The sequence below is a fragment of the Meriones unguiculatus genome, chromosome 11, assembly GCF_030254825.1.
Source record: "Meriones unguiculatus strain TT.TT164.6M chromosome 11, Bangor_MerUng_6.1, whole genome shotgun sequence".
Classification (NCBI taxonomy): Eukaryota; Metazoa; Chordata; class Mammalia; order Rodentia; family Muridae; genus Meriones; species Meriones unguiculatus.
The window spans coordinates 261,352-281,358 of NC_083359.1; the positions used below are offsets into that span (position 1 = coordinate 261,352).

A 20,007-nucleotide genomic window follows, 5' to 3' on the forward strand; every position below is an offset into this window, starting at 1 on the left:
TCTAAGCAAGCCCCTTCTGCTTGCAAAGCAGAAGGCAAGGGTCTAGCTGTACATCCTTATCAAGGCTGACTTCCCATCGCTCTCAGTTGGTGCTAGAGCTGGTTCTGGTCAGTTTCAGCATGGGTATGTATTTCTGTAGCCGACAGTATGTGCCTGGGTTGGAAGGGCTCCTGTCAGCCATGCTCTATGTTTACTCTTGGTTCTTAGAAAGGGCCTCTCCCATGCTGACTCCTGTGAGTAGCCCATCTTCTCCTCCCATGGGAGTGCTGTGCTGAGTCCTCTCTCTAGCCTGCCAGATCTCTATTTCTATAACATAGGCGCTATTCTGCTTTTACCAGTCCACCCAGGGCCCCATGTGTATCTTCAGTCCAGCCAGAGCTTACACACACCCTATTAGGTGTCCCTCCATTCCTCTGCCCTTCCTACAATGCTGAATGTGCCCAGTCTCTCTTGATGACTTTTTTTTTTCCATCAGGATTTCATGTATCCTCAACAAAGAATGGCCCTAGAGAAGACCTTAGCATCTCTCCTTTCAGTGGCTCTTGACATTGCTGCAGGCCCCTCCCAGGGCATCTGTGCCCAGGCCTCAACAAGATCCAGCCTCTTCCCAAAGAATCATTTATTCCACTGGCCCTGGGTCCTATGGCTTCTGTCTCTCCCTTTCCCACTCCAATACCTTAAAGTCATCGGTGGGGAGCCTCCAAAGGCCTGCCCTGTGGTTTTAAAGTGGCTTTGCACTATCTGCAGCACAGCCGTGAGGCACTCTGGCAGTTTCTGGGGCAGAGCTGTGAGGCAGACTGCCCACCTCCACCTTTGTGCTCTGACAGATATTCTCTTACACAACATGTTTTCTCCACCCCACCAGCAGCAACTACTATGGGCCCTTTGCTTTCACTACAGCCTTCTATCCTGCTCCCTTCTGTTCTTGCTCTTTGGGTTTCTTACCTACACTTGCCAGACACCCTCCCCCACCTTTCTCCTAGTCCCTGCCTGCTGGAGCTCGCTGGCAGAGTCGAACAGTTCCTGAGTGGGGAGTAGTGAGGATTGAAATAAAGCAAAATCACACTACACATGAGATCAGCTCAAGAGGGCTGTCAGTGAGACTGCAGTGTGAGTTTATTCCACAATTCCTTTTTTATAGGCAAAGCAAAAACAAGTCACATCAATACAAGAAAGAAGTTCGTGGAACTGCCAAACTTGTTTTCTAAAACTAATTCCCTATAACAAATGTGGTCCAAGATCACACAAACAAGTTTTAAGGAACTTGGTGAAACTTCTTTTCTCTGTCTTAAGGTGAAGGCCAGGGTGGAAACATGTTTTCACTGCTTTGTTAAGCAGCTTGACAAATAAGCAGCTCTCCACACCTGCCTCCTTACTCAGCCTAGATAGGCATTTTTCCTCCTCAGCTTCTTTCCCAAGCATCCCGCCCACCCATCTACTCCTCTGACTTCTTGGTCTTGGTGAGGTCTCCTAAGACCTACTTGTGGACTGCAGGTCACTGGGCCTGTACTGAAAAGCCCCGTTGTATGTTCCTGCCCCCAGCTGGGGTAGGGCCTTCAGTATCTTTAATCTGCCTCTCAGTGCAGGACAGCCCATGCGCATGGGAAAATTCCAAGGAGATTCTGGCTCAGGTATCTGTGTTCCAGAGGGTAAGAGTTCTGGCCATTTGGACCCTGCCATCCAACACACCCCAACCTCAGGTTCACCAAATCTAAGCTTACTAGAAACGCCCAGCAATCACTGATTACTCAGGTGCACACAGAAAGCAGGGACTGGGGGATATGGAGACTGGGCCACCTATTAGAATTTTTGCAAAATTCTTCAGGTCCCTAAAGATCTCCCAGGAGAGCCACATCTCCAAGATACTGTGTGAGATCAAAGGGCTTTAATCATCACTGACCCCTAATGGAGTTATTTAGAGAGCAAAAGAGGCTGTACTTGTTTTTTAACACTGCCTCACATTTACCCATGGTCTTAAAATTCCTAAGTGCCTTTAGTTATATGCTGTTCTCTATATGTATCATATAACAGCCCCTTTATGTACCATCAATAAGTAGTTAGGTGGTTAAGATCCCCTGTAATTTCCATGCCTTGGTTTCCTAATCTGTGAAATGGGGACAAAAATAAATGACACCTGCCTAAGGTTATCATGAAGAATAGAGGACATGTCCATGAGAACACAGGTCATCCCTGACTGTAAGTTTTGATAATTATTCACTGTTTTTTGTTTTTGTTTTTTTAACAGAACCTGTTAGGAGGGAGCCTTGGGATATACCAAGAAGCTGGGCTCTGGAATGCTCTCCTGACCTCTTTTGTTGTTTTTTCCTGCTTCCTGTCCAGTGTGGATCCTTGCCATGTCCATCTGGACACCTGGCAGCACTTTCCTAACTTTGTTTTTTGCTCCTCTGGGCAGAATATCTGGGGCCTGTTGAGCTGGTCTGCTGTTCTGCCTCAAATCCATGTGTTGTCTAGGGCCTCCGGATCACCAGAACTTTCTAAAGTAGATCACAACCATATGAAGTAGGTGTGATACCAGTCCCATTTTACAGATGGAGAAATTAAAGCTTATGGAAGAAGAACTCGATTAGGGCCATCTAGACAGTGACTAGTCCAGAACTATCAATCTTTATCTTTAACCTCCAGATCTAGTGTTCTTTCACTTTATCACAGTCCTGGATACCAGGGTCTGGGGAAGGGCACTGCAGTACAAGGGGAGTAACAGGAGTTCAAGCCAGACTTGATGAGGACTACTTTGTGATTGGGAAATCTTCAGCTCACTTGGCTACAGTTTTATCTGTAGAATAGAATAATAATCTCTGTATCACTGTTAGTGTGACAGTCAAATGAGGTTGCAGAATTAGAGCACCCAGCCTCCAGGTGATGGAGTGACTTGATTTTTACTATGCTTAATGAAAGCCAGCTTCTGGCAGGGTCCAGCCTAAGCAAGAAAGTAGGAGACAAGTAAGGCAGATTAGGAGATGGAGTAGAAGAAAATGGTGCCTGCAGCTAGACTTGAACTTGGACTCTGTGGCTGGCTGCCTCAAAAAGAGAGGATATATGGCTCAGTGTCTTCATATGCTCAGAACCAAACACAGTGGCAGCCATACAGCAGGACCACAGCAACTACTCACTCCCACTAAAAATGAAGACTGCACTTGCATTTGACAGCTAATTGAGCTAAGAGTCCACTTAATGGCTGTAGTTCAGTGGGTAGCATGCTTGCTTAGCGTGCTCAAAACCTCAGATTCAGTTGCAAGCACCAAGTAAACATCACAGTGGTGCACATCTGTAATCCCAGCACAGAGGATCAAAAATTCAAGGTCCCACATGGAGCCACATGGGCACAAACAGCTTTTAGCATTCACAGCACAAAGACCTTCCTCTTTCCAAGATGGCCCCTGGATCATTGGCTTTGGCCACTTCCAGTAAGGAGAAACAGTCCTAACCCCTCTGCTCTGATTGGTCAGGTCAGAGACACCTGTCCTCTGGAACAGAGGAAGGCTCACCATCATCTGAACAATATGAACTGTACCTGCATGGAAAACGGAGGCCCTATTCTCTGAGACAGGAGGAATTGGTGCTGGCCAAGCAAAAATGACCAGTAAACCTGAAAGAAGTGCACTAGCTCCCTGGTAGAGGCTATAGAGTAGGCCCTTGTCACACCAAAGATCCAAGGTTCAGTCCCAACACAGAAGCTAAACAAACATACCATTGTCTTCAGATGAGGTAATGACAAATTGCAATTTGCACTAATGTTAAAGTTCAGTGTGTACATAGAAATACAAGGTCAGGCAGAACGAAAACAGAGCAGAAGAAAAAAGAAGAAACGGATTCATTTCTACTGAATGAGGACAGCAGTTGGAATGGTCTTCCTAGAGGAGGTGGTATTTGAATTAGACCTTGAAAGAGGGGAAAGGGCCTGCCAGCAGAGGGGACTGTACAGGCAAGGTTTTAATGTCCTGAGGAAGGTAGACACAGGTATGTACTGCATGGTTCAGACAGTATGTGTGCTGGATGGCTTCAGAGGTGAAGCCATTCCACGTCATCTCAGGGCAAATGAACAGGAGATCCTGCTTCATGGCCTGAGGAGGCTAGGTGAATGTTAGGTGGCAGCAATGGTTTCAGCCTTATTCATATTTTCCTTCTGGCAAGGGATTTTATCCAGCTTCAAGATGTCCTTGAACTGGAATAGGCAGCTCCCTCCACCCCCTCGTCCCTCACCCTTCCCTTGAAAGCATGGTTTGCCCTAGATTGCCCTCCAGCTCTCTAATCTTTATTCCATATCTAAATGGGGGAGTCTACTGGGAGCCCCAGGCCCTTGCCAAGTGCTCCATCTGTGTTAATCAGTCCCTAGGAAACCCAATCCTACATACACTCCAGCCTCACAGTAAACTTGGAAAGAGTCTGCAGGCGCCTGGCTTTTACAGTGAATGAGAAAATAGGTTGGGGAACAATGGGAACTGTGTGAAGGGCCTTGCAGAGGGGCAGATACTGAAGGCTGAGTGGCCATGTCAGAGGTAGGGGAGTGGCTATGTCAGGCAGAGAGCCGCACTACAAAGCACTGCAAGCTTATTTTGACTTATTTTGACTCTTTGACTTGTGTGTCTGCTCTGTGTAATGGAGTCTTGGCAAGTCTAAGAGCTGCCCAATCTTCCCCCAGCCCTCTAGCCTTTGTCACCCATTTAGGCAGCTCTCTGGGTAGCATTTAGTTTCAGAAAATCCAGGCATTTGTGGTCATAAATGGTTGGTCAGGTCTTCATGTGAACGGTCCAGGCTGGGTCTTCAAGACCTATGTTTTCTCTGTAAATGTGTCTGTTCTGAGCTGGAGCCTGATACCAACAGGGGAATGCTGTTGTATTGTCTTATTACCTGTATATGTTAAAGGCCACCTGAGCCTGTGAGATAGGATGCTGGCCAGAGAGCTCACCCACAAAAGCTTTTAAATAACTGGTACCTATTTACAGCTCTAAGCAGGAGCAAGCCCTAGATCCCCACATGGACACAAGGGACTGTTTCCATTTGAACAAAGGGATCAAAGCAGGAGTTACTGCTAATTTGAAATGTCAGGATCTTTTAAAACCCAATCAAGTCTGATATGCTGGGGCATACCTGTAATCCCAGCTATTTGGGAGGCTAAGGCATGAGGAGAGGAGCACAAGTGTGAGCAAGCTCAGGCTATGAGTTCATAGCCAATCTGGACAACTTAGGGAGTCCCTGTCTCAGAAGTAAAAAAAAAAAGGGGGGGGATGAGGTAGAGCTCAGTGGTAGAGCCATTATGTAGCACATGCAAGGCCCACTGAAAAACAGAAACACATCAGGTTAAAACCCTGGATTCTTAGAAACACATACACAAGTAAATGCATATACAAATAATCACATAAAAGTATCCACATATATACACAAGCATATGCGTGAAAACATAGGCAACATGAGTGCACACATGTTTCTTTATATATACTTATGTGTGACATACACATGGCCTTGCATGCACATAGAAGATTTCTTGTCCAGTTTTAGGGTCCTGGCCCCACCCTTCAACACTCTAAAGCTATTTATGCGTGTTCCCTGAACCTAGCATTTTTCAGTATCCTACCCAGAGGCAGAAGGGAAGTTATTACACTCTTGTCTGCAGATGAGAACAAAAGCCCAAAGTGGGGTGGGAGTCCCAGGAAATCACAGAAAGTCTGTGTGTGTGTGCGCGCCTTCTTCCCAGCTTGGGGTTGGTTCCACCTCGCCAGCATTTCCTCTGACTGGTTAGCTATTCCTTACTCTCCATGCATAAAATAAAAAACACTTCATACCCCCACCCCAGGAATTTATAATACTTTCACTAACAGGGGAACAGGCAGGGGCTGGGGTGGGATCGAGAAATCACTTCCCAGTTGAGGTCTACAGGATCTTGGCACACTGCTTATAGTTAAGTTCTACTTCAGACAGCTGAAAATCGTAGATGTTCTTATTTCTCCATGAGGAACTATAACAATGTCCTGATATTGAAAACTTCACACACCTTGTATCAACCCAACATGACATCTACAGCCTCTTTGATAGCCTGGCTAGGGCGACCCGTGTTTAACACCTGGAGGTTAAGACCCCTTGGCTGCAGCTTCCTGTGCAGGTGTACTGGACCCCTTCCTGCCGGGGGCTCTGCTGACTGCCCACTGCAGGTTCAGAGTACCTGCCTGGCTCAGTTCACATGCTACAAAGAGGGTGCTGCTGTGTTTCCTGAAGCTCTCGGTAACTTTTAACCTTGGCAGGACTTTGGGAAATTATTGGGTCTATGTGATGAGCTACCCCCACTATTTTTGTTTGAAATTCACAGCGCTAGTTCCCATCACACTTAGGATGGTCTTGGCTGCACTACCTCCTCTTTGTATAATGCACTCACCCATCCTAGCATTGACCAACCAGGCCTGGCCTGAATTAGCAATGCAAAAATGATGATCCTTTCTGAGCCCCTGGCTTTGAGATCATCCCAATGCTCTGGCGTGTAAGGAGAGGTGCTATCTGGCCAAGATCTTTGCTCATAGAAGCGTGGCTGCTATGCTTGCTTGCAGCTCCTGACCCTCTCAAGCTGCCTCGGTTCCTGCTTTCTAAGCCAGACCTTGGGTATTCCTTTTACTCTCTTCAAGAGACTGACAGCTCTTCGGGACTTCTGAGAACCTGAGTGTTCTTACAATAGGAGCACACATGTCATGTGAACCTGTGACTGCTGTAAGCCAGGCAGCCTGAACAGAATTTTCCTGGCAGCAGAGGCCTGAAAATAAACTTCCTCTTAGAGGTAGAGAGGGAAGAAAGGATGGAGGAAGAGGGGAGACATACAGACATACAGACAGACACAGAGACAGAAATAATAGCAGCCAGGGAAGCTTCCTGGGTAAGTGTGAACTAGGAGCCTGGAGGTTCTTTTCTTCAGGTTACTATGGTATTATTACTGTCATAGTTGTGTTTGTGTCTGTGTGTGCGTGTGTCATTTCTGTTCACATGTTTGTGCCTGTGTGCATGCAGTTGTTTATGTGTGTATGTACTGAGGCCAGAGGCTAATGTCAGGTGTCTTCCTCAACTGCTCCTTCACTGTATGTGTGCAGGTGTATTGCAGGTGTGGAGGCACACGTGTAGGTGGCACATGCTTGTGCATGTGGAGGACCAAGACTAACTTTTGATATCTTCCTCAACTGCTCCACCTTAAATATGGAGGTGAGGCCTCTTAATTGAATGAAGAGCTCTCTGATTCAGCTAGTTTAGCTGGCCAGCTTGCTCAGGGGATCCCGTTTCTGCCTTCACATGCTGGAATTACACTTAGAAAGTCCTGTAATTGCCAACGTGAGCGCTGAGAATTTGAAGTTCAGTCCTCAGGTTTTCGGGGGAAGAGCTTTTCTTGCTGAGCAGTCTTCTCAGTCCCACCTCATCAGCCATCCCCCTCTCTGACCTCACTCCCACCGACCATCCTCCACCCCACCCCATCTCCCTCCCCCACCCTCATCCTCCACCCCAACCATGACCTTGCTGTCTGAGCTTGATGTTGTTCACTGAACCTGGAGCTCACCTATTCAGCTGCACTAGTTGGCCAACTTCAAAGATCCTCCCCTTTCTGCCTGCTCAGTGCTGCTGCGCAACTAGAGGACAACAAGGATTGGAACTCGGGTACCCATGCTTTTACAACAAGCACTTTACTGGCAGAGCTGCCTCCCCAGCCACAGGGTTGTTTCGTTTTACAGTCGCCTTTTCACCTGGATTCCAGCTTGCTCAACCATGCAGCATGGTGCTGGGTACTGGGTTGCAGTACGTTGGGCAGAGGCAAGTTTATCCACCCTTCTAACAAATCAGCTCCCTCATTAATGTGAAAGAGGCCGCCTGAGTGGGATTCACTCACCAGGTGCTCTGAGCCTGTCTGGCCCCTCCCCTCTCTGTGCCCTGGTAAATAAATTCTGTGATTGAAAGAGAAAGCACACAGGAACACTTTACTTTTAGCCTTTGCTTCCTGCCCTTGGGGACAGATTTATATAAAATAACCAGGGGGGGGGGGCGGGTTTCTAGAACCACATTTCTATTCCCTGGCAGCCTTTCTGGGCAGAGATATTTCCTTGATGGACTGATCCTTCCCCCTGCAATTTAATTGGCACCTGCTTGGTGAAATGTCTCTCACTGAAGCTTGCCAAGTGGCTGGGAAAGGGATGTTCCCATCTCCGTGATACCAGGAGTCCCTGGGGTGTCCTTTGCCTCGGCATGTAATCTAGTATATCTTTAATAAGTGGAGTCAATTCACTTTCAAAACCGTTGTAAAATTCAGCCTTTTAGTCATTCTGACCAGAAACATTCAAATTGCAATATGAATAGATAGCCCTGCAGCCTGGGAGACCTGCCTGGGAGACCGGCTTAGCAGCTGAACTGATAGCCCTGGGAGGCCTCTGCCCAGAGAAAGGCGCTTACAGCTGTGCTCCAGAGAATCCTGCTGACTCAGAGCCTCTACCTGCCAGGGCACCTCCCTTGGGGATTCGGAAAACCGCAGAATTGTATCTGAGCTGCCAAGGCTCTGAGAACCTGGGGGACCAGTGGGCTTGCAGCAAGCACAGACAAGGAAACACACAGAAACCAGTGTGAACAGCCAACGCTACAGCGGGAGCTGGTGTCAGAGCCCCAGTTTCTCAGTTTCCTGTGTGTGTGTGTGTGCACGTATGATGTTTGTCTGTCTTTGTGTTCGTGTAGGCATGGCACAGATGTGGAGATCAGAGGGCAACTTTCCATCTCAGATTCTGAGGATGGAACTGGAGTTTGAGTAAGAAGTGTGCTGCAAGCATGTTTATCTGCAGCCATCTCACTGGTCGTCTGTCTTCTTCCCTTCTGTGGTTAAAAGGAGAGTGGGCATTGGAAACTTCAGGGTTTGCTTTCTTTGTCACTTATCACAAGCTGTGGAGTCTCAAGAAGGATGTTGAACCTCTCTAAGTGTTGACTACTCTAAAATGAGCATGGTCAGAATGTCTATCGTTCTCTTGACATAAAAATTAAAAGCGATAACCACACTCCTAAAACATGATCTCCTCACCCACCTGTTACTCTTACTGTTTTTATTTAATAAAAACGTGTTGTTACAGTAGAGACTGTGTAGCTAACATGGCCAAGAGTTTCCCAGCTGGCAAAGTTAGGGAACCAGAGCAGACTCTCTACAGGTGAAGGGATTTCTTTCCCAACAAGAGAGAGGTGGAGCTCTCTCTTCTGCCTTATGCACACCAGGCCAGGGATGCTTACTCACATGCAGGCCTGAGATTCATGTTTGGTTTTGCTTTATTTTTATTCTGAGTCAGAGTCTTCTGTATCTCAGGTTGGCCTTTGAACTTAACAGGTAGTGGAGGATGGCCTTGAACTTCTGATCCTCCTGCCTCTACCCACAGAATTACACCCTGGGCCTTCACACATGTTAGGCAAGCACTTTGCCAGCTGTTTTCATTTCTGTTGTAGAAGATGCCTTTCCATTATGACTCCTGTTCAGACTCTCTGTGTTCCTCCCTCTTCCTGTAAAGGTTTGTAGTGGGCAACAAGTGCTTCAGCATGGAGAGCAAAGGTGTTTCTATCTCCAGACTCAATGAGGCTGCAGCTGTAGCCAGGCCTACAGGAGACTCTGACTCCAGGGAAGGGCAGTGGGGTCCTAGGCTACATATCAAAACATGGATCTCAGTCTTATCCAGCCCATGGATCTCAGCCCCTTTGGGGGTCAAATATCAGATATCCTGCATATCAGGTATCTACATTACTATTCATAGTAGTAGCAAAATTACAGTTACAAAATAGTAACAAACTAAGAAACTAGTTTTATGGTTTGGGGTCACCACAACATGAACTGTATTAAAGGGTAAAAGTATTAGGAAGCTTGAGAACCACTGGTCTTAATATCTTATAATCAAACACAGACAGTGTTATAATGCCCCAGGTGCTTGTGGAAATAAAGCATGCATGTCTGAGTTATTTCACATTGGAACGGGCCAAGAGCAGTAGGTATTTATTTCATGTATGAGATAGAAGTGATCCTGATCTTTTTGTACCTTACCTATCTAGTGGGAATGAATGGATATTAGATTAGATTGCTGTTCTCATTGTGCTACTGTGTAGAACCCTCAAAGGTTATTTGGAGAAAATTAGAGAAATAAAATTAAGTACACTGTGAAACAAAATAGTATGCAGCTGACAAAAGGAATAAGACAAATCAAACATTGATCTGCCTGGCATTCTGTTGCACAGGATGGTGACTATGAACAGTGTTGGCATATTTCAAATTAGCTACAAGAGAAGATGTTGAAGGTTCTCACTACAATGAAATGCTACGTGGTTAAGGCGACGAATATGTTAACTATCCTGATTTCATCACTGTATAATGTATACATGTCTCAAAATATTATATAAATGTCTGTCAGAAAAAGAAAACTTTAAAGATAATATTAAAAGGAAGGCTGGTGAGATAGCTCCATGAGTGAAGGAGTTTGCTGGCAAGCCTGTGCATCGAATTTGATCCTCAAGACCCACATGGTGGAAGGAGAGACCCAACCCTTTAAACTAGCCTTCTAAATGCCACACTCTGCATGTAGCATGCAAGCATGTACATATCCATACACACTAACTAAAACTGTACTACTAACAAAAGGAAAAGTAAGATGCAAATATTACCCAATGTGGTATCCCAATGAAATGTCTTTGGGGCAGCGGGGACAGGGTCTCACTATGTATCCCTGGTTGGCCTGAAATTCATGGAAGTCTGCCTGCCTCTGACTCTTCTGGAGCTGGGCAGGGAAGAGGTCCTGGGAGCCAACTGAATGGCTGCGTGAAGTAAGCTCTCTTTCTACCATCTTTCAGCTTAGGACTGCTGCATCTCCCAGCATGCCCCACTGTCTCTGTACTGCCTTTACACTTGACTGTTTAGTGTCTTTGCATGCATGTACATGGAGACAGCTTGAAGTCAGACTAGAAAACATGCACATTTTGGAGAGGATCCTCAGAAGGGGGGAGGGGATTTGGAGGTAAATAAAAGAGGGTGCCCAGACTGGTGGGAGATGCCAGGCTGCCGGAAAGCACAATAGACCCTATTCTACCCAAGCCTTGCTCATCCTGGGTAAAAACAAAAAGACTAACAGTTCGTTGGGCCTCCACAATCCCCTGGGTTTCTCCACTTTGTGTGCCCCTGTCCTTGACAAGAACAATAAGAGATAGAAACAATGAAGGATTCCAGAGCTGCAAAGTCAGAGAGGCAAACCTTACCTGTGTCAGGTAGACAGGAGCCATAATACCTGTAGATGTGTAGATAGCATAATACATGCTGATAAAGCCGCATCTGTTACACAGTCTATTTACACAGTCCCATAGTTTATTCTGCCCTGGCTGATAGTGCTGAATTAATGAGTAACCCCTCCCCCATTTACCTATTGTTTCTTCACTACCTTATCATGTACAACTGTGTTTGATTTTCTGCATCCTAGAATCTATAATAAATAAGTGGGGTGTGTTTGTATTAAAGCAGGAATGGCTAAGTGTAATGTCAGAGCACCTGGAAGTGCTGGTTCACTCTATGCTGCCCGGCACTTCTAGGAGTGCAGAGGAGAAAGCCAATGCTGCTGGGAGTTTTAGATTTTCACCCAGCACCAGGTATAATTTGAAAACATCAGTACTTGCCTGGGGCCAATTTTAATAGTCAGGACCTCAAACAAATGCAAAACACAGGCCCACCTGCAGAAGAACATGATAGAGTAAAACTGTGCGTGTCATCATTTCCATGGGCAGGGAAGACAGGTCCTGGCAGAGCCAACTGGACAGCTGCATGAAGTAAGCCCTCACCTACCGGCCTTCAGTTTAAGACTGCTGCATCATCTCCCTGCCTCCCCTGATACCTTCAAAAAAAAAGAAAGAAAGAAAGAAAAAGAAAGAAAGAAAGAAACACCCATCACTTCTTGAGACCTCCTCTCCCAAATCTTATCTACCAGCACTACTCCAGTAAAATGGAAGACCACTAAGGTGAAAAACAAAACAAAAAAAAACCCCAAAAACACAGTTTCTGAAATCAAAACCTGACAAAGCGGCAGATGAGTTGGTTCATCTACTGCATGCTGGGTGGCCTCAGTCTGAGCCTTGGACCCCATGTGAAGGTAGGAGAGAACTGCCTACACATGCTTGCCATGGTGTTTGTGGCATATGCCCTAATCATAAAGAGTATTTTGAATTTTTTTGCATTTATTTATTTCATGAGTATGAGTGCTAGGCTTGCACATATGTATGTGCACCATGTGTGTGCACAGTGTTCACAAAGATCAGAAGAGGCCGTCAGATTCACTGGAACTGGAGTTAGAGATAGTTGTGAGCCATTATGTGGGTGCTAGGAACCTAACCTGGGTCCTCTGAAAGAGCAGCAAGTACCTTTAACTGCTGAGCCATCTCAGCCCCACAAACAATTATATATATATATATATATATATATATATATATATATATATATATATATTTAAGCAACGGACTAGGTTCAGCTCAACAGGATCCTTCTTTCTTCTTCCTTCCTTTTTCCTCTTGCCTTCCTTCTTCTTTCCAGCTGTCCTTTAACTCTTAGGATGGCAACCACACTTGGCCAGTTCAATAGACTCAGCAGCTTGTCTCCAGCATCTTTTGAACACACAAGGTGCACATGTAGCTAGCTTCTCATCTCTGCAGCCCACTCTGGTGGGATCAGTGTGAAAAAACAATGGGAAGAACACTGATGAGAAAGTGGTTTTGGCCTGTTTATGAGGTAGGGAGCTGTCTTGCCTGCAATCCTCATACACCAGGATCTCGGGTTGACATAATGGGATTTTTCCTGCTTCTTCAGGAGCCCCTGGATGACACAGGGCCTTTCTTAAAGCATCTGCCTTGAAGGTAAGGCCATGGATGCCCATATAGCTAGGGGGATGGCCCTCACCATGGATATTGGGACAGGCATGGTCTACCCTTCTTGGGATAAAGGTGAACATACACAGTAAATCCATCTGTGAAGGAGAAGAAGGAAGGGCACAAGAACAGGGCACACTACACTATGTCCTGGACTCTAGGCAGAAATGGGACAGCCTAAAGCAAGCAAGAAAGGATGAGAAGCTAGCTATCCCCCAGAGCTGCTCTAGGAGTTCCTGAGAGAAACTCGGTGTGGGACTGTTCTGGAGGTCTACAGGCATAAATGGCAATTGAGGGACTTGGAAGTGTGGGAACCAGTAAGGAGGGGCCGACAAAGGCCAAAGCCAGCCAGAGGACCCCTGGGGAAGGGAGCTGCTGGTGGTCCAAGGATAATTATGTTCTAGTGGCTAGGCCTTAGAGGGAGTTAAGAAATGAGACTGTGGAAGCCTGGAAGCGGGAACACAAGCTGGGAGTTTGGGAGAGACTTAGAGAAAGGGTACCAGGCCTCAGGTATGCTTGTCTGTTCCTGTCATCTCATCCTCTTGGCTGTGGCTCATAGCCCCAGCCTTGAAGGTCACTGTGAGTCGCCATGTACCTGCCAGACAGCTCTCTGCCTCTTGGTTGGGTATGCTTTTGCTAACAGGCATGATGGGCTCCAAGGCCACCCTCCACTGGAGTCCATCCCAGAGTGACAGAGACACACCATGTGATCAGGTCATCATCTTGCCCTTGGCTCACTGTATTGTTCTCAAAGTTGCCATGTGAGAGTTGAGCAGAAGCTGTGCCCATGCCCAGATGGTGTGGTAATGCCCAACTCTATCAGCCTTTACAACTAAATCCAGAAAGAAAATGAGCTGGACCAGCCTGGCTGGCTTTCCTTGTGGTCATGCTGGCTCCCCGATCTTGCTTATCATGCCAACGGCTTGAATACCATTTCTCTAGGACTGGTATTCATGCTTGGGGGCTGGCTAGTAAGGGAGCCATCTTGAGACCAGATCCCCCTGCCCACCAGCCTGGAGTTCTACCTTTGGACCACATCTATGCCTGAGCTTGGCCTGGACCCTGTTCCATTTCCCCAGTTCTCCAGGTTTTCATATCTACTTGGGCTGGGGAGTGGCTGGCCACCATGATGGCTGAATCACTGTGAACTCAGAGAAGGAAGCCTTGACACAATCACTCTTCCACCAGCAGCTGGAGGCTTAGGAGACACCACTAGTGGGCGCCAGCTCCTCCCTCCAACTGCCAAGGAGGTCAGCTGCTGCAAATTGCTAGTTATTCTTTTCTTCAATTAAGGATGATTCTTCTGATGCAAGAAGTTAACTCCCATTATACTCTACAGCCCCCAATGTGTTTGTTCTGTCTGAAAGCAGTCACTCCAGGTGTGTGCACAGAAGCTGCCTGAGAGACCAGGCCAGTCTGCTTTCTCACCTGGCCGCTCTGGTCCATTGTTGTTCCATCTGAAGAATGGAATGGGGAGGCCGAGGGATGGCTTTGCAAGTGCCCATCTGTTTGACACAACCCCCTCCTAAGGTCACTGACTAGATTCAGAGAAGGATCTGAGGGGTTCCATCACCTGTAAGCAGGGGTCTTTTCCTGGGTCTGTGTGCATGTGGATGTGAACACAAGTACTCATATACACATGTACTCATGTGTATGCATGTCATGTGCACACATATGTACATGCACACATGTACCCAACACACACACACACACACACACACACACACACACTGCCTAAGAAGCAGGGCTGTTGAGATCATGGTCCTGCTGTGAGTCAAGACTTGGGGTAGTGCTCAGGCCCAGCTGTGTCCCTTCTGTGACAGGTTCATTATGTCTTCTGTAATCAGTGGTGTCACTGTCACCACTCATGTGCCCACAGACTAGGTGAACAAATTGAGACATTGTACAAGCTGCTAGGCCTCTGAAACTCCCACAGCCTCAGGGGAGTGTGAGGACAAGCAGACCCAGAGGGACAGAGCTCAGCCCGAAATGGAGTTCTGTAGGACACTGAATTTTCTTCCTCTGTTCCCTCTGTGTAAATTGGGCATGACACATAATGCCCCAGAGGGCCCATCAAGACTTAACAGAAGTTCATACAGGAAGCCACACACAGAGGGCTCTAACGCCCATCCACTGTAGTTCTCCTGTGGGAAAGGCGTCTTCTCCAGGGTCAGGGGTGGGAAAGGGGGTATCCGTGCCATCCCTGCTAGTGACACAAGCTGGTGTACAGCTTTGAATTCATGACTTTGGGGATTCTGAACTTCCATGTCTACAGGAGTCTGTGTTGCTGTCTGACTCTGGAGTCCTTGGGATTAAAGGGTTTCTTGAGAAGTGAGACATTCATAGCTAAAACTAGGACAGGCAATCTTTGCCGAAGTATGGTGGCTAGCTTCCTGAGTGAAGCCAGGTATGCAGAGAAGATCCTAGGAAACACTGGTTTGGTGGATGAGGCATCAGAAGGCAGAGAAGGTGGGGAGGAGAGGAGAGGTGGGGAGGGAGGGGAGAAGAGGGAGGGAGAGGAGGGAAGGAGAAAGGGGAAGGGAGGAAAGGACAGGGGAAAGGAGAGAGACAAGCATGAGACTTCTGTTAAGGTTAAGAACTGTTTTGTTTTATTTTGTTTTGCTGCTAGCTCTGTGTGAAAGTTTTGGACAGGCTTTTGCATGAGGCACTGAGCTCACTGCCTTTGGTGGAATGGAGAGGGAGAAAAAGGGCTGATTAATGTGGATAGACTCGGGGAGTCAAAGCCCAGTACAGGCTAAGTGTCCACAGAGGCCCTAAGTGCGCTCTGCTCCTATGGGTCAGAGGATAGGATGCTACAATAAAGTTCTGGCTGGCCCAGGGATGGAACTATCTGGTGCACAGGTCGGGTGCTTGGTGTAGACTGTTGGAGAGAAGCAGAGATCAGGTGAGGCCCAGCCATCCTCTGAAGAGCCTGCCAGCATCAGGGAGCCAGGCAGAAGGCTGATCCCACAGAGCTCCCAGAGGTGGCCTATAGTTAAGGCCTATTTTTCAATCATCTAGGCCCCATCTAAAATGACTGGCCATCTCTGTGGATCCCCTGACTTGGGCAGAAACCACAAACAGGTAGGCCTGTTAATTAGAATGCCCGCACTTCCATGAAAAAAGTGTTAGTGGGAGCACTGCTTCCTGCCAGGCCGCTCTTAACCCTGCTCAGTCTGGACCAGTAGGTGGGGTTTGCAGGTTTCATGGGTCCTTTAGTGTTAACAGGACGAAAGCCCTTTTCCTTTGAGGCTAGAGCAGATCCAAGCACCCAGCACCCCTGAAGTCGGATTTGATGGAGAAGTCCCCGCTGCTTCTCATCGCTGCGAGACTTCGTTCTAGGTTTCTCTATCTCTTGAGTCCTAATCTTCCTTGCTCTCACCCTGTCCCTTTCACTGACTCTAACCAGCTCCTATTTCCCTGGATTTCTCTCCCAAGGCTGTTCCTGCCCCAGGAGTGCCTCTTTCTGGCGCCCGTGGCTCAGGGTCACTGCGCCCCAGGCTCGCAGTCCGTGTCTGCATCCATGCCCAGCCCGCAGCGTCTACGAGCTGTGATCCCGAGTCTGCCTACGTCGGCCGTTCCGCGCGGGTCGTGGTCTCGGTGGCCGCAGCCGGTGGGCTGCGCCTCCCGCGCGCTGCGGTGGCCGCGCGGCTCGGGCGGGGGTGCGGGCCCGCGGGGGCGGTGTCGGGCGCCTTCCGTCGTCAGTCCCTCCCCGGCGGCGCGGAGGGGGGCGGCGCGGCCGCCGCTCGGCGCCTTTAAGGGAGCGGGAGGGAGCGGCGAGGCGGCGGCGGTTGCGGTGGAGGCGGCCGAGCGATCGGGGCGGGGGCGCGGGGCGCGGCGCCCAGAGAGTCCACTCCGGCCGGAGGCGCCGTAGCCGGGCCGGGAGCTAGCAGCTCAGCGGAGCCCGCCGCCCCGGACATGGCCAAAGCGGGAGGCGCAGGTGAGCGCGGCGCGGGGCGAGCGGCGGGAGGGATCAGGCGGCCCAGGTAAACCCCTCTCCAGGTGGGCGGAGGCGCCAGACCTTGGCGACCCGGCCGGACCTCCGGGCGTGCATAAGGATTCCGTGTGCCCCGCGTCCTTCCCGCGCCCCCGGTCACCTCGCGGGACACCGCATCTCGCTCGCCCCGCTGCAGAGGGTCAGGTCTGCCGCTCCCCTGTCCATTCTGACAGCGAGGAGCTGTCGCTGCCCTCCGGGAAACTGGGGAGTAGACCCCGGCCGGGACTCAAAGGGGATGTCCCGCAGCCGCCGATCCATCCCACGCCTCGCCACGCAAACCAGGACGCGCCCCCTTGTTCTGTCACTCTGTATCCTGGGTGCGACAGTCCCTAGCCCCTGCTACCAGCTGATTCAGGAGACCCGGGTTTACGGTCAGGCTGCTGAAGGGGTACTTCACAGCTCGGGAGCACCCTGCCCCCCACCGGACCCCAAGGCAGAGCCTCAGGTGCCAGGCTAAGCAGGCGGGGCCTCTGCTGGGGTCCCATGGGCTCTGTCTGCTCTTCCACAAGCCTAGCGCTGTAGCCCAGGTTTGCAGGGAGTGGGTGTTAGTCGTTCCTTCATTCATCCAGCCAGGCTTCATTCACCAGCATCTGCTCTGGTGCCAGGCCCTGAGTGAGTCAGACCCCCACTCCTCACTCTGCGAAATGAGCCCCCTCAATGCATTGGAAGGCCAAGCTGAGGAAAGCCTGTGTTCATAGTGCTGGCCACATATGGGCGAGGTTGGCCCCAGCAGTCCTGAGCTTGGGAGCTGGTGTGTGAGAATCTGCCATGAACTCACACCCAGCCTGTGACGTTGGCAGGTGCCATGCCATCCCTGTGGGGCCTGGTGTGAACCTCACCTCTCCAAGACCCATGGGCATGGCAAAGATGGAATGAATGTGGTCACCTATCTGCACTCTAGATGTGAGTGCCACTGAGCTGCCTGGGACTCTGGGACAGGTCCCAATCCTCAGCCATGCACTGGCCTTGTGACTCAGGTGCCTGATACTTCCAGCTATTACACAGAAATCCTGTCAGGGACAGAGGCTAGTTGTGTGAGACAGAAGAACCAATGCACCTAAACACCCCTTTCCCACTTCCCTCCCCTCCCCTCTTGGGGGAGGCACAGTGAAATGACACCAGGAGGCTGGAAAAGGCTCTCTGCCCCTTCTTTCTCCTGTCTTGGTCCCTTCCCACCCCTGCTCTTCACAAAGGGAGAGCATGGGTCTCTGCTGCCCACTCTGCATGTGTTCTGTTCATGTGCGTGCACAGGTCTGAATGCCTGGATCCAAGTCTCTTGCCAGGACACCACCACCACCACAGCAACGGCAGTTAAAGCAAGCCCTTCTTGCACTGTGCACCAAGGAATCTGCTAAAGCCATTTACTGCCCCATGATCCTCCCAGGTAGACAGGCACTCCCCTTTTTAAAACTCCCTCACGGTGGCTGGGCCAAGCCTGGATGTGAGGCCAAGCTTTTTGGACACTAAGGAATCTTTCCACTCCCTCCTCATTCTGGGAGAGGGGTAGCCCCAAGTGCTATGCATTTGCTGGTGGGCCTCTAGGCCCCCGGCTGAGGTCCGTGGGGGATAGCACCCAGTGGAGGGTATAGAAACTGCCAGGCCTTCCAGCACTGCTGTCTGGAGCTGCTCTACTACTTTTGGATCTCACACTCAGTCCTTCCCTTCAAGGCAAGCCAGACTCCTCTCCTCTGTGACTCACCTTCCTGGTGCCTCTGTCCCTTACTCAGCTGCCACCCCAAGGAGCCCTGCCGATGACCTCTGGCAAGATCTGACTACTCTTCCCTTCTCAGCTCTTCCAGGCAACTTATCAGCTTGAAAACATCCTTTCTCTTCTTGAGCTGCCTAAACCCAGTGACTTGAAAATGCATAGTATGGAGGAAAGTCTAATTCCTCTCACCAACCACATTTATGTTGAATTATATAGATAAGCTTCGGAAGAGAGGGAGCCAAGTCCTTCTATTCATAACTGGGAAACTGAGGCCCAAGGAAGGATGCATAAAAGAGAGAGAGAGAGGTGGTAGTTCATTATCAGCTACAGATCAAAAGGCAGAAGGGTCAGGCCTCCACTCTGAGAGGTGAGACTAGGGTGAGGGGAGATTGTGCAGGCCTAGAGTGGAGGTTGTAGGAAATCCTGCCCATGAGTGAGGGGCTGCTTCCCAATTTGTGTGGAGTTTCTTTGAACACTGGGCTGCTGAGGGAGGAGATGGCTTTGGGTGCTGGGGCCAATGTGATGAGTCCAGGTCATCACTCCATGGTGAATGATGGTGCTAGAGCTGTACAGTGCATAGCCTGAGCATCCAGCCGTAGCTGTGCCAGCTGTGCCAGGAGTGGAAGGAAGGCAGTTCAAGGGCTTTTGTGTAGCTAGGAGAACCCAGGCACAAGAGAAAATGTAATCAGATCCCAGAAAGGATGAGATTAATTTGCAGAGAGTAGATCCAACTTGATTATTACCAGTTTTCAACCTCTGTGTGGCAATCTCAGCCACACAGGAATCATTACAGTTAGCCATCTCCAGTACTTGGAGAGGAAGAACACTTCATGGTCTTGCTCAGTGGACAAAGAAGACAGGATGAAAAACAGTGATTGTGAGAAGGAGGTGGGGAGAACAGGACTGGCGTTTTATAAAGGAAATGATGATTTTTTTATACAGAGCCACCCCTGAGCTAGAGGAGGCAGCAGGTTGGAGCAGTGAGTGAAGGCTGGGTTCCCTAACTGGATCTTCAGGGCCAGCAGAGTTTGGACAAAATAATGGCAAGAGCCAGGTTTCCTGATTCTGCAGAAGCTTGAACAAAGGCTGGGAGGCTGGATAAAGGGGAGAAAAGCAAATGTTCCAGGCTGCTACAGAGAAATGCAGCTGTCTGGGGTGCCAGGTTCTTAGAGGCTTAGTGCAGAGGTCAGAAGGAACTCTAGAGAACATGGGGACCAACAGAAAGGCAGTAAGATTTGTGCATTTGGACAAATCCCTTTGGCACAATGTGAAAGCTCTGGGGGCTGGAGGGCTGCCAGCATGGGAGCTGCCTCTGTTGGGAAGGGCTTGCTCTGCCTTTGCCAGCAGTCCTGCCCGTCCCTTCCTGTGAACCTTGCTATGGCCCTCTCTTTGTACCCTAGTGGGACAG

General features: G+C 49.2%; 1 protein-coding gene across 4 annotated transcripts in view; it reads left to right on the plus strand.

Moving 5' to 3' along the window:
• Window positions 1-16,619: 16,619 nt before the first annotated feature.
• Window positions 16,620-20,007, plus strand: part of Pitpnm3 (PITPNM family member 3) — an 84,742-nt gene continuing 81,354 nt past the window's right edge. The window contains exon 1 of one of the 4 annotated variants that reach the window (XM_060363360.1): window positions 16,620-16,834. In XM_060363360.1, the coding sequence (XP_060219343.1) occupies window positions 16,813-16,834 (22 nt within the window). In that variant the 5' untranslated portion in view covers window positions 16,620-16,812. The remainder of the gene's footprint in view (window positions 16,835-20,007) is intronic. The other 3 variants (XM_060363358.1, XM_060363357.1, XM_021641655.2) reach the window with 3 other exon arrangements.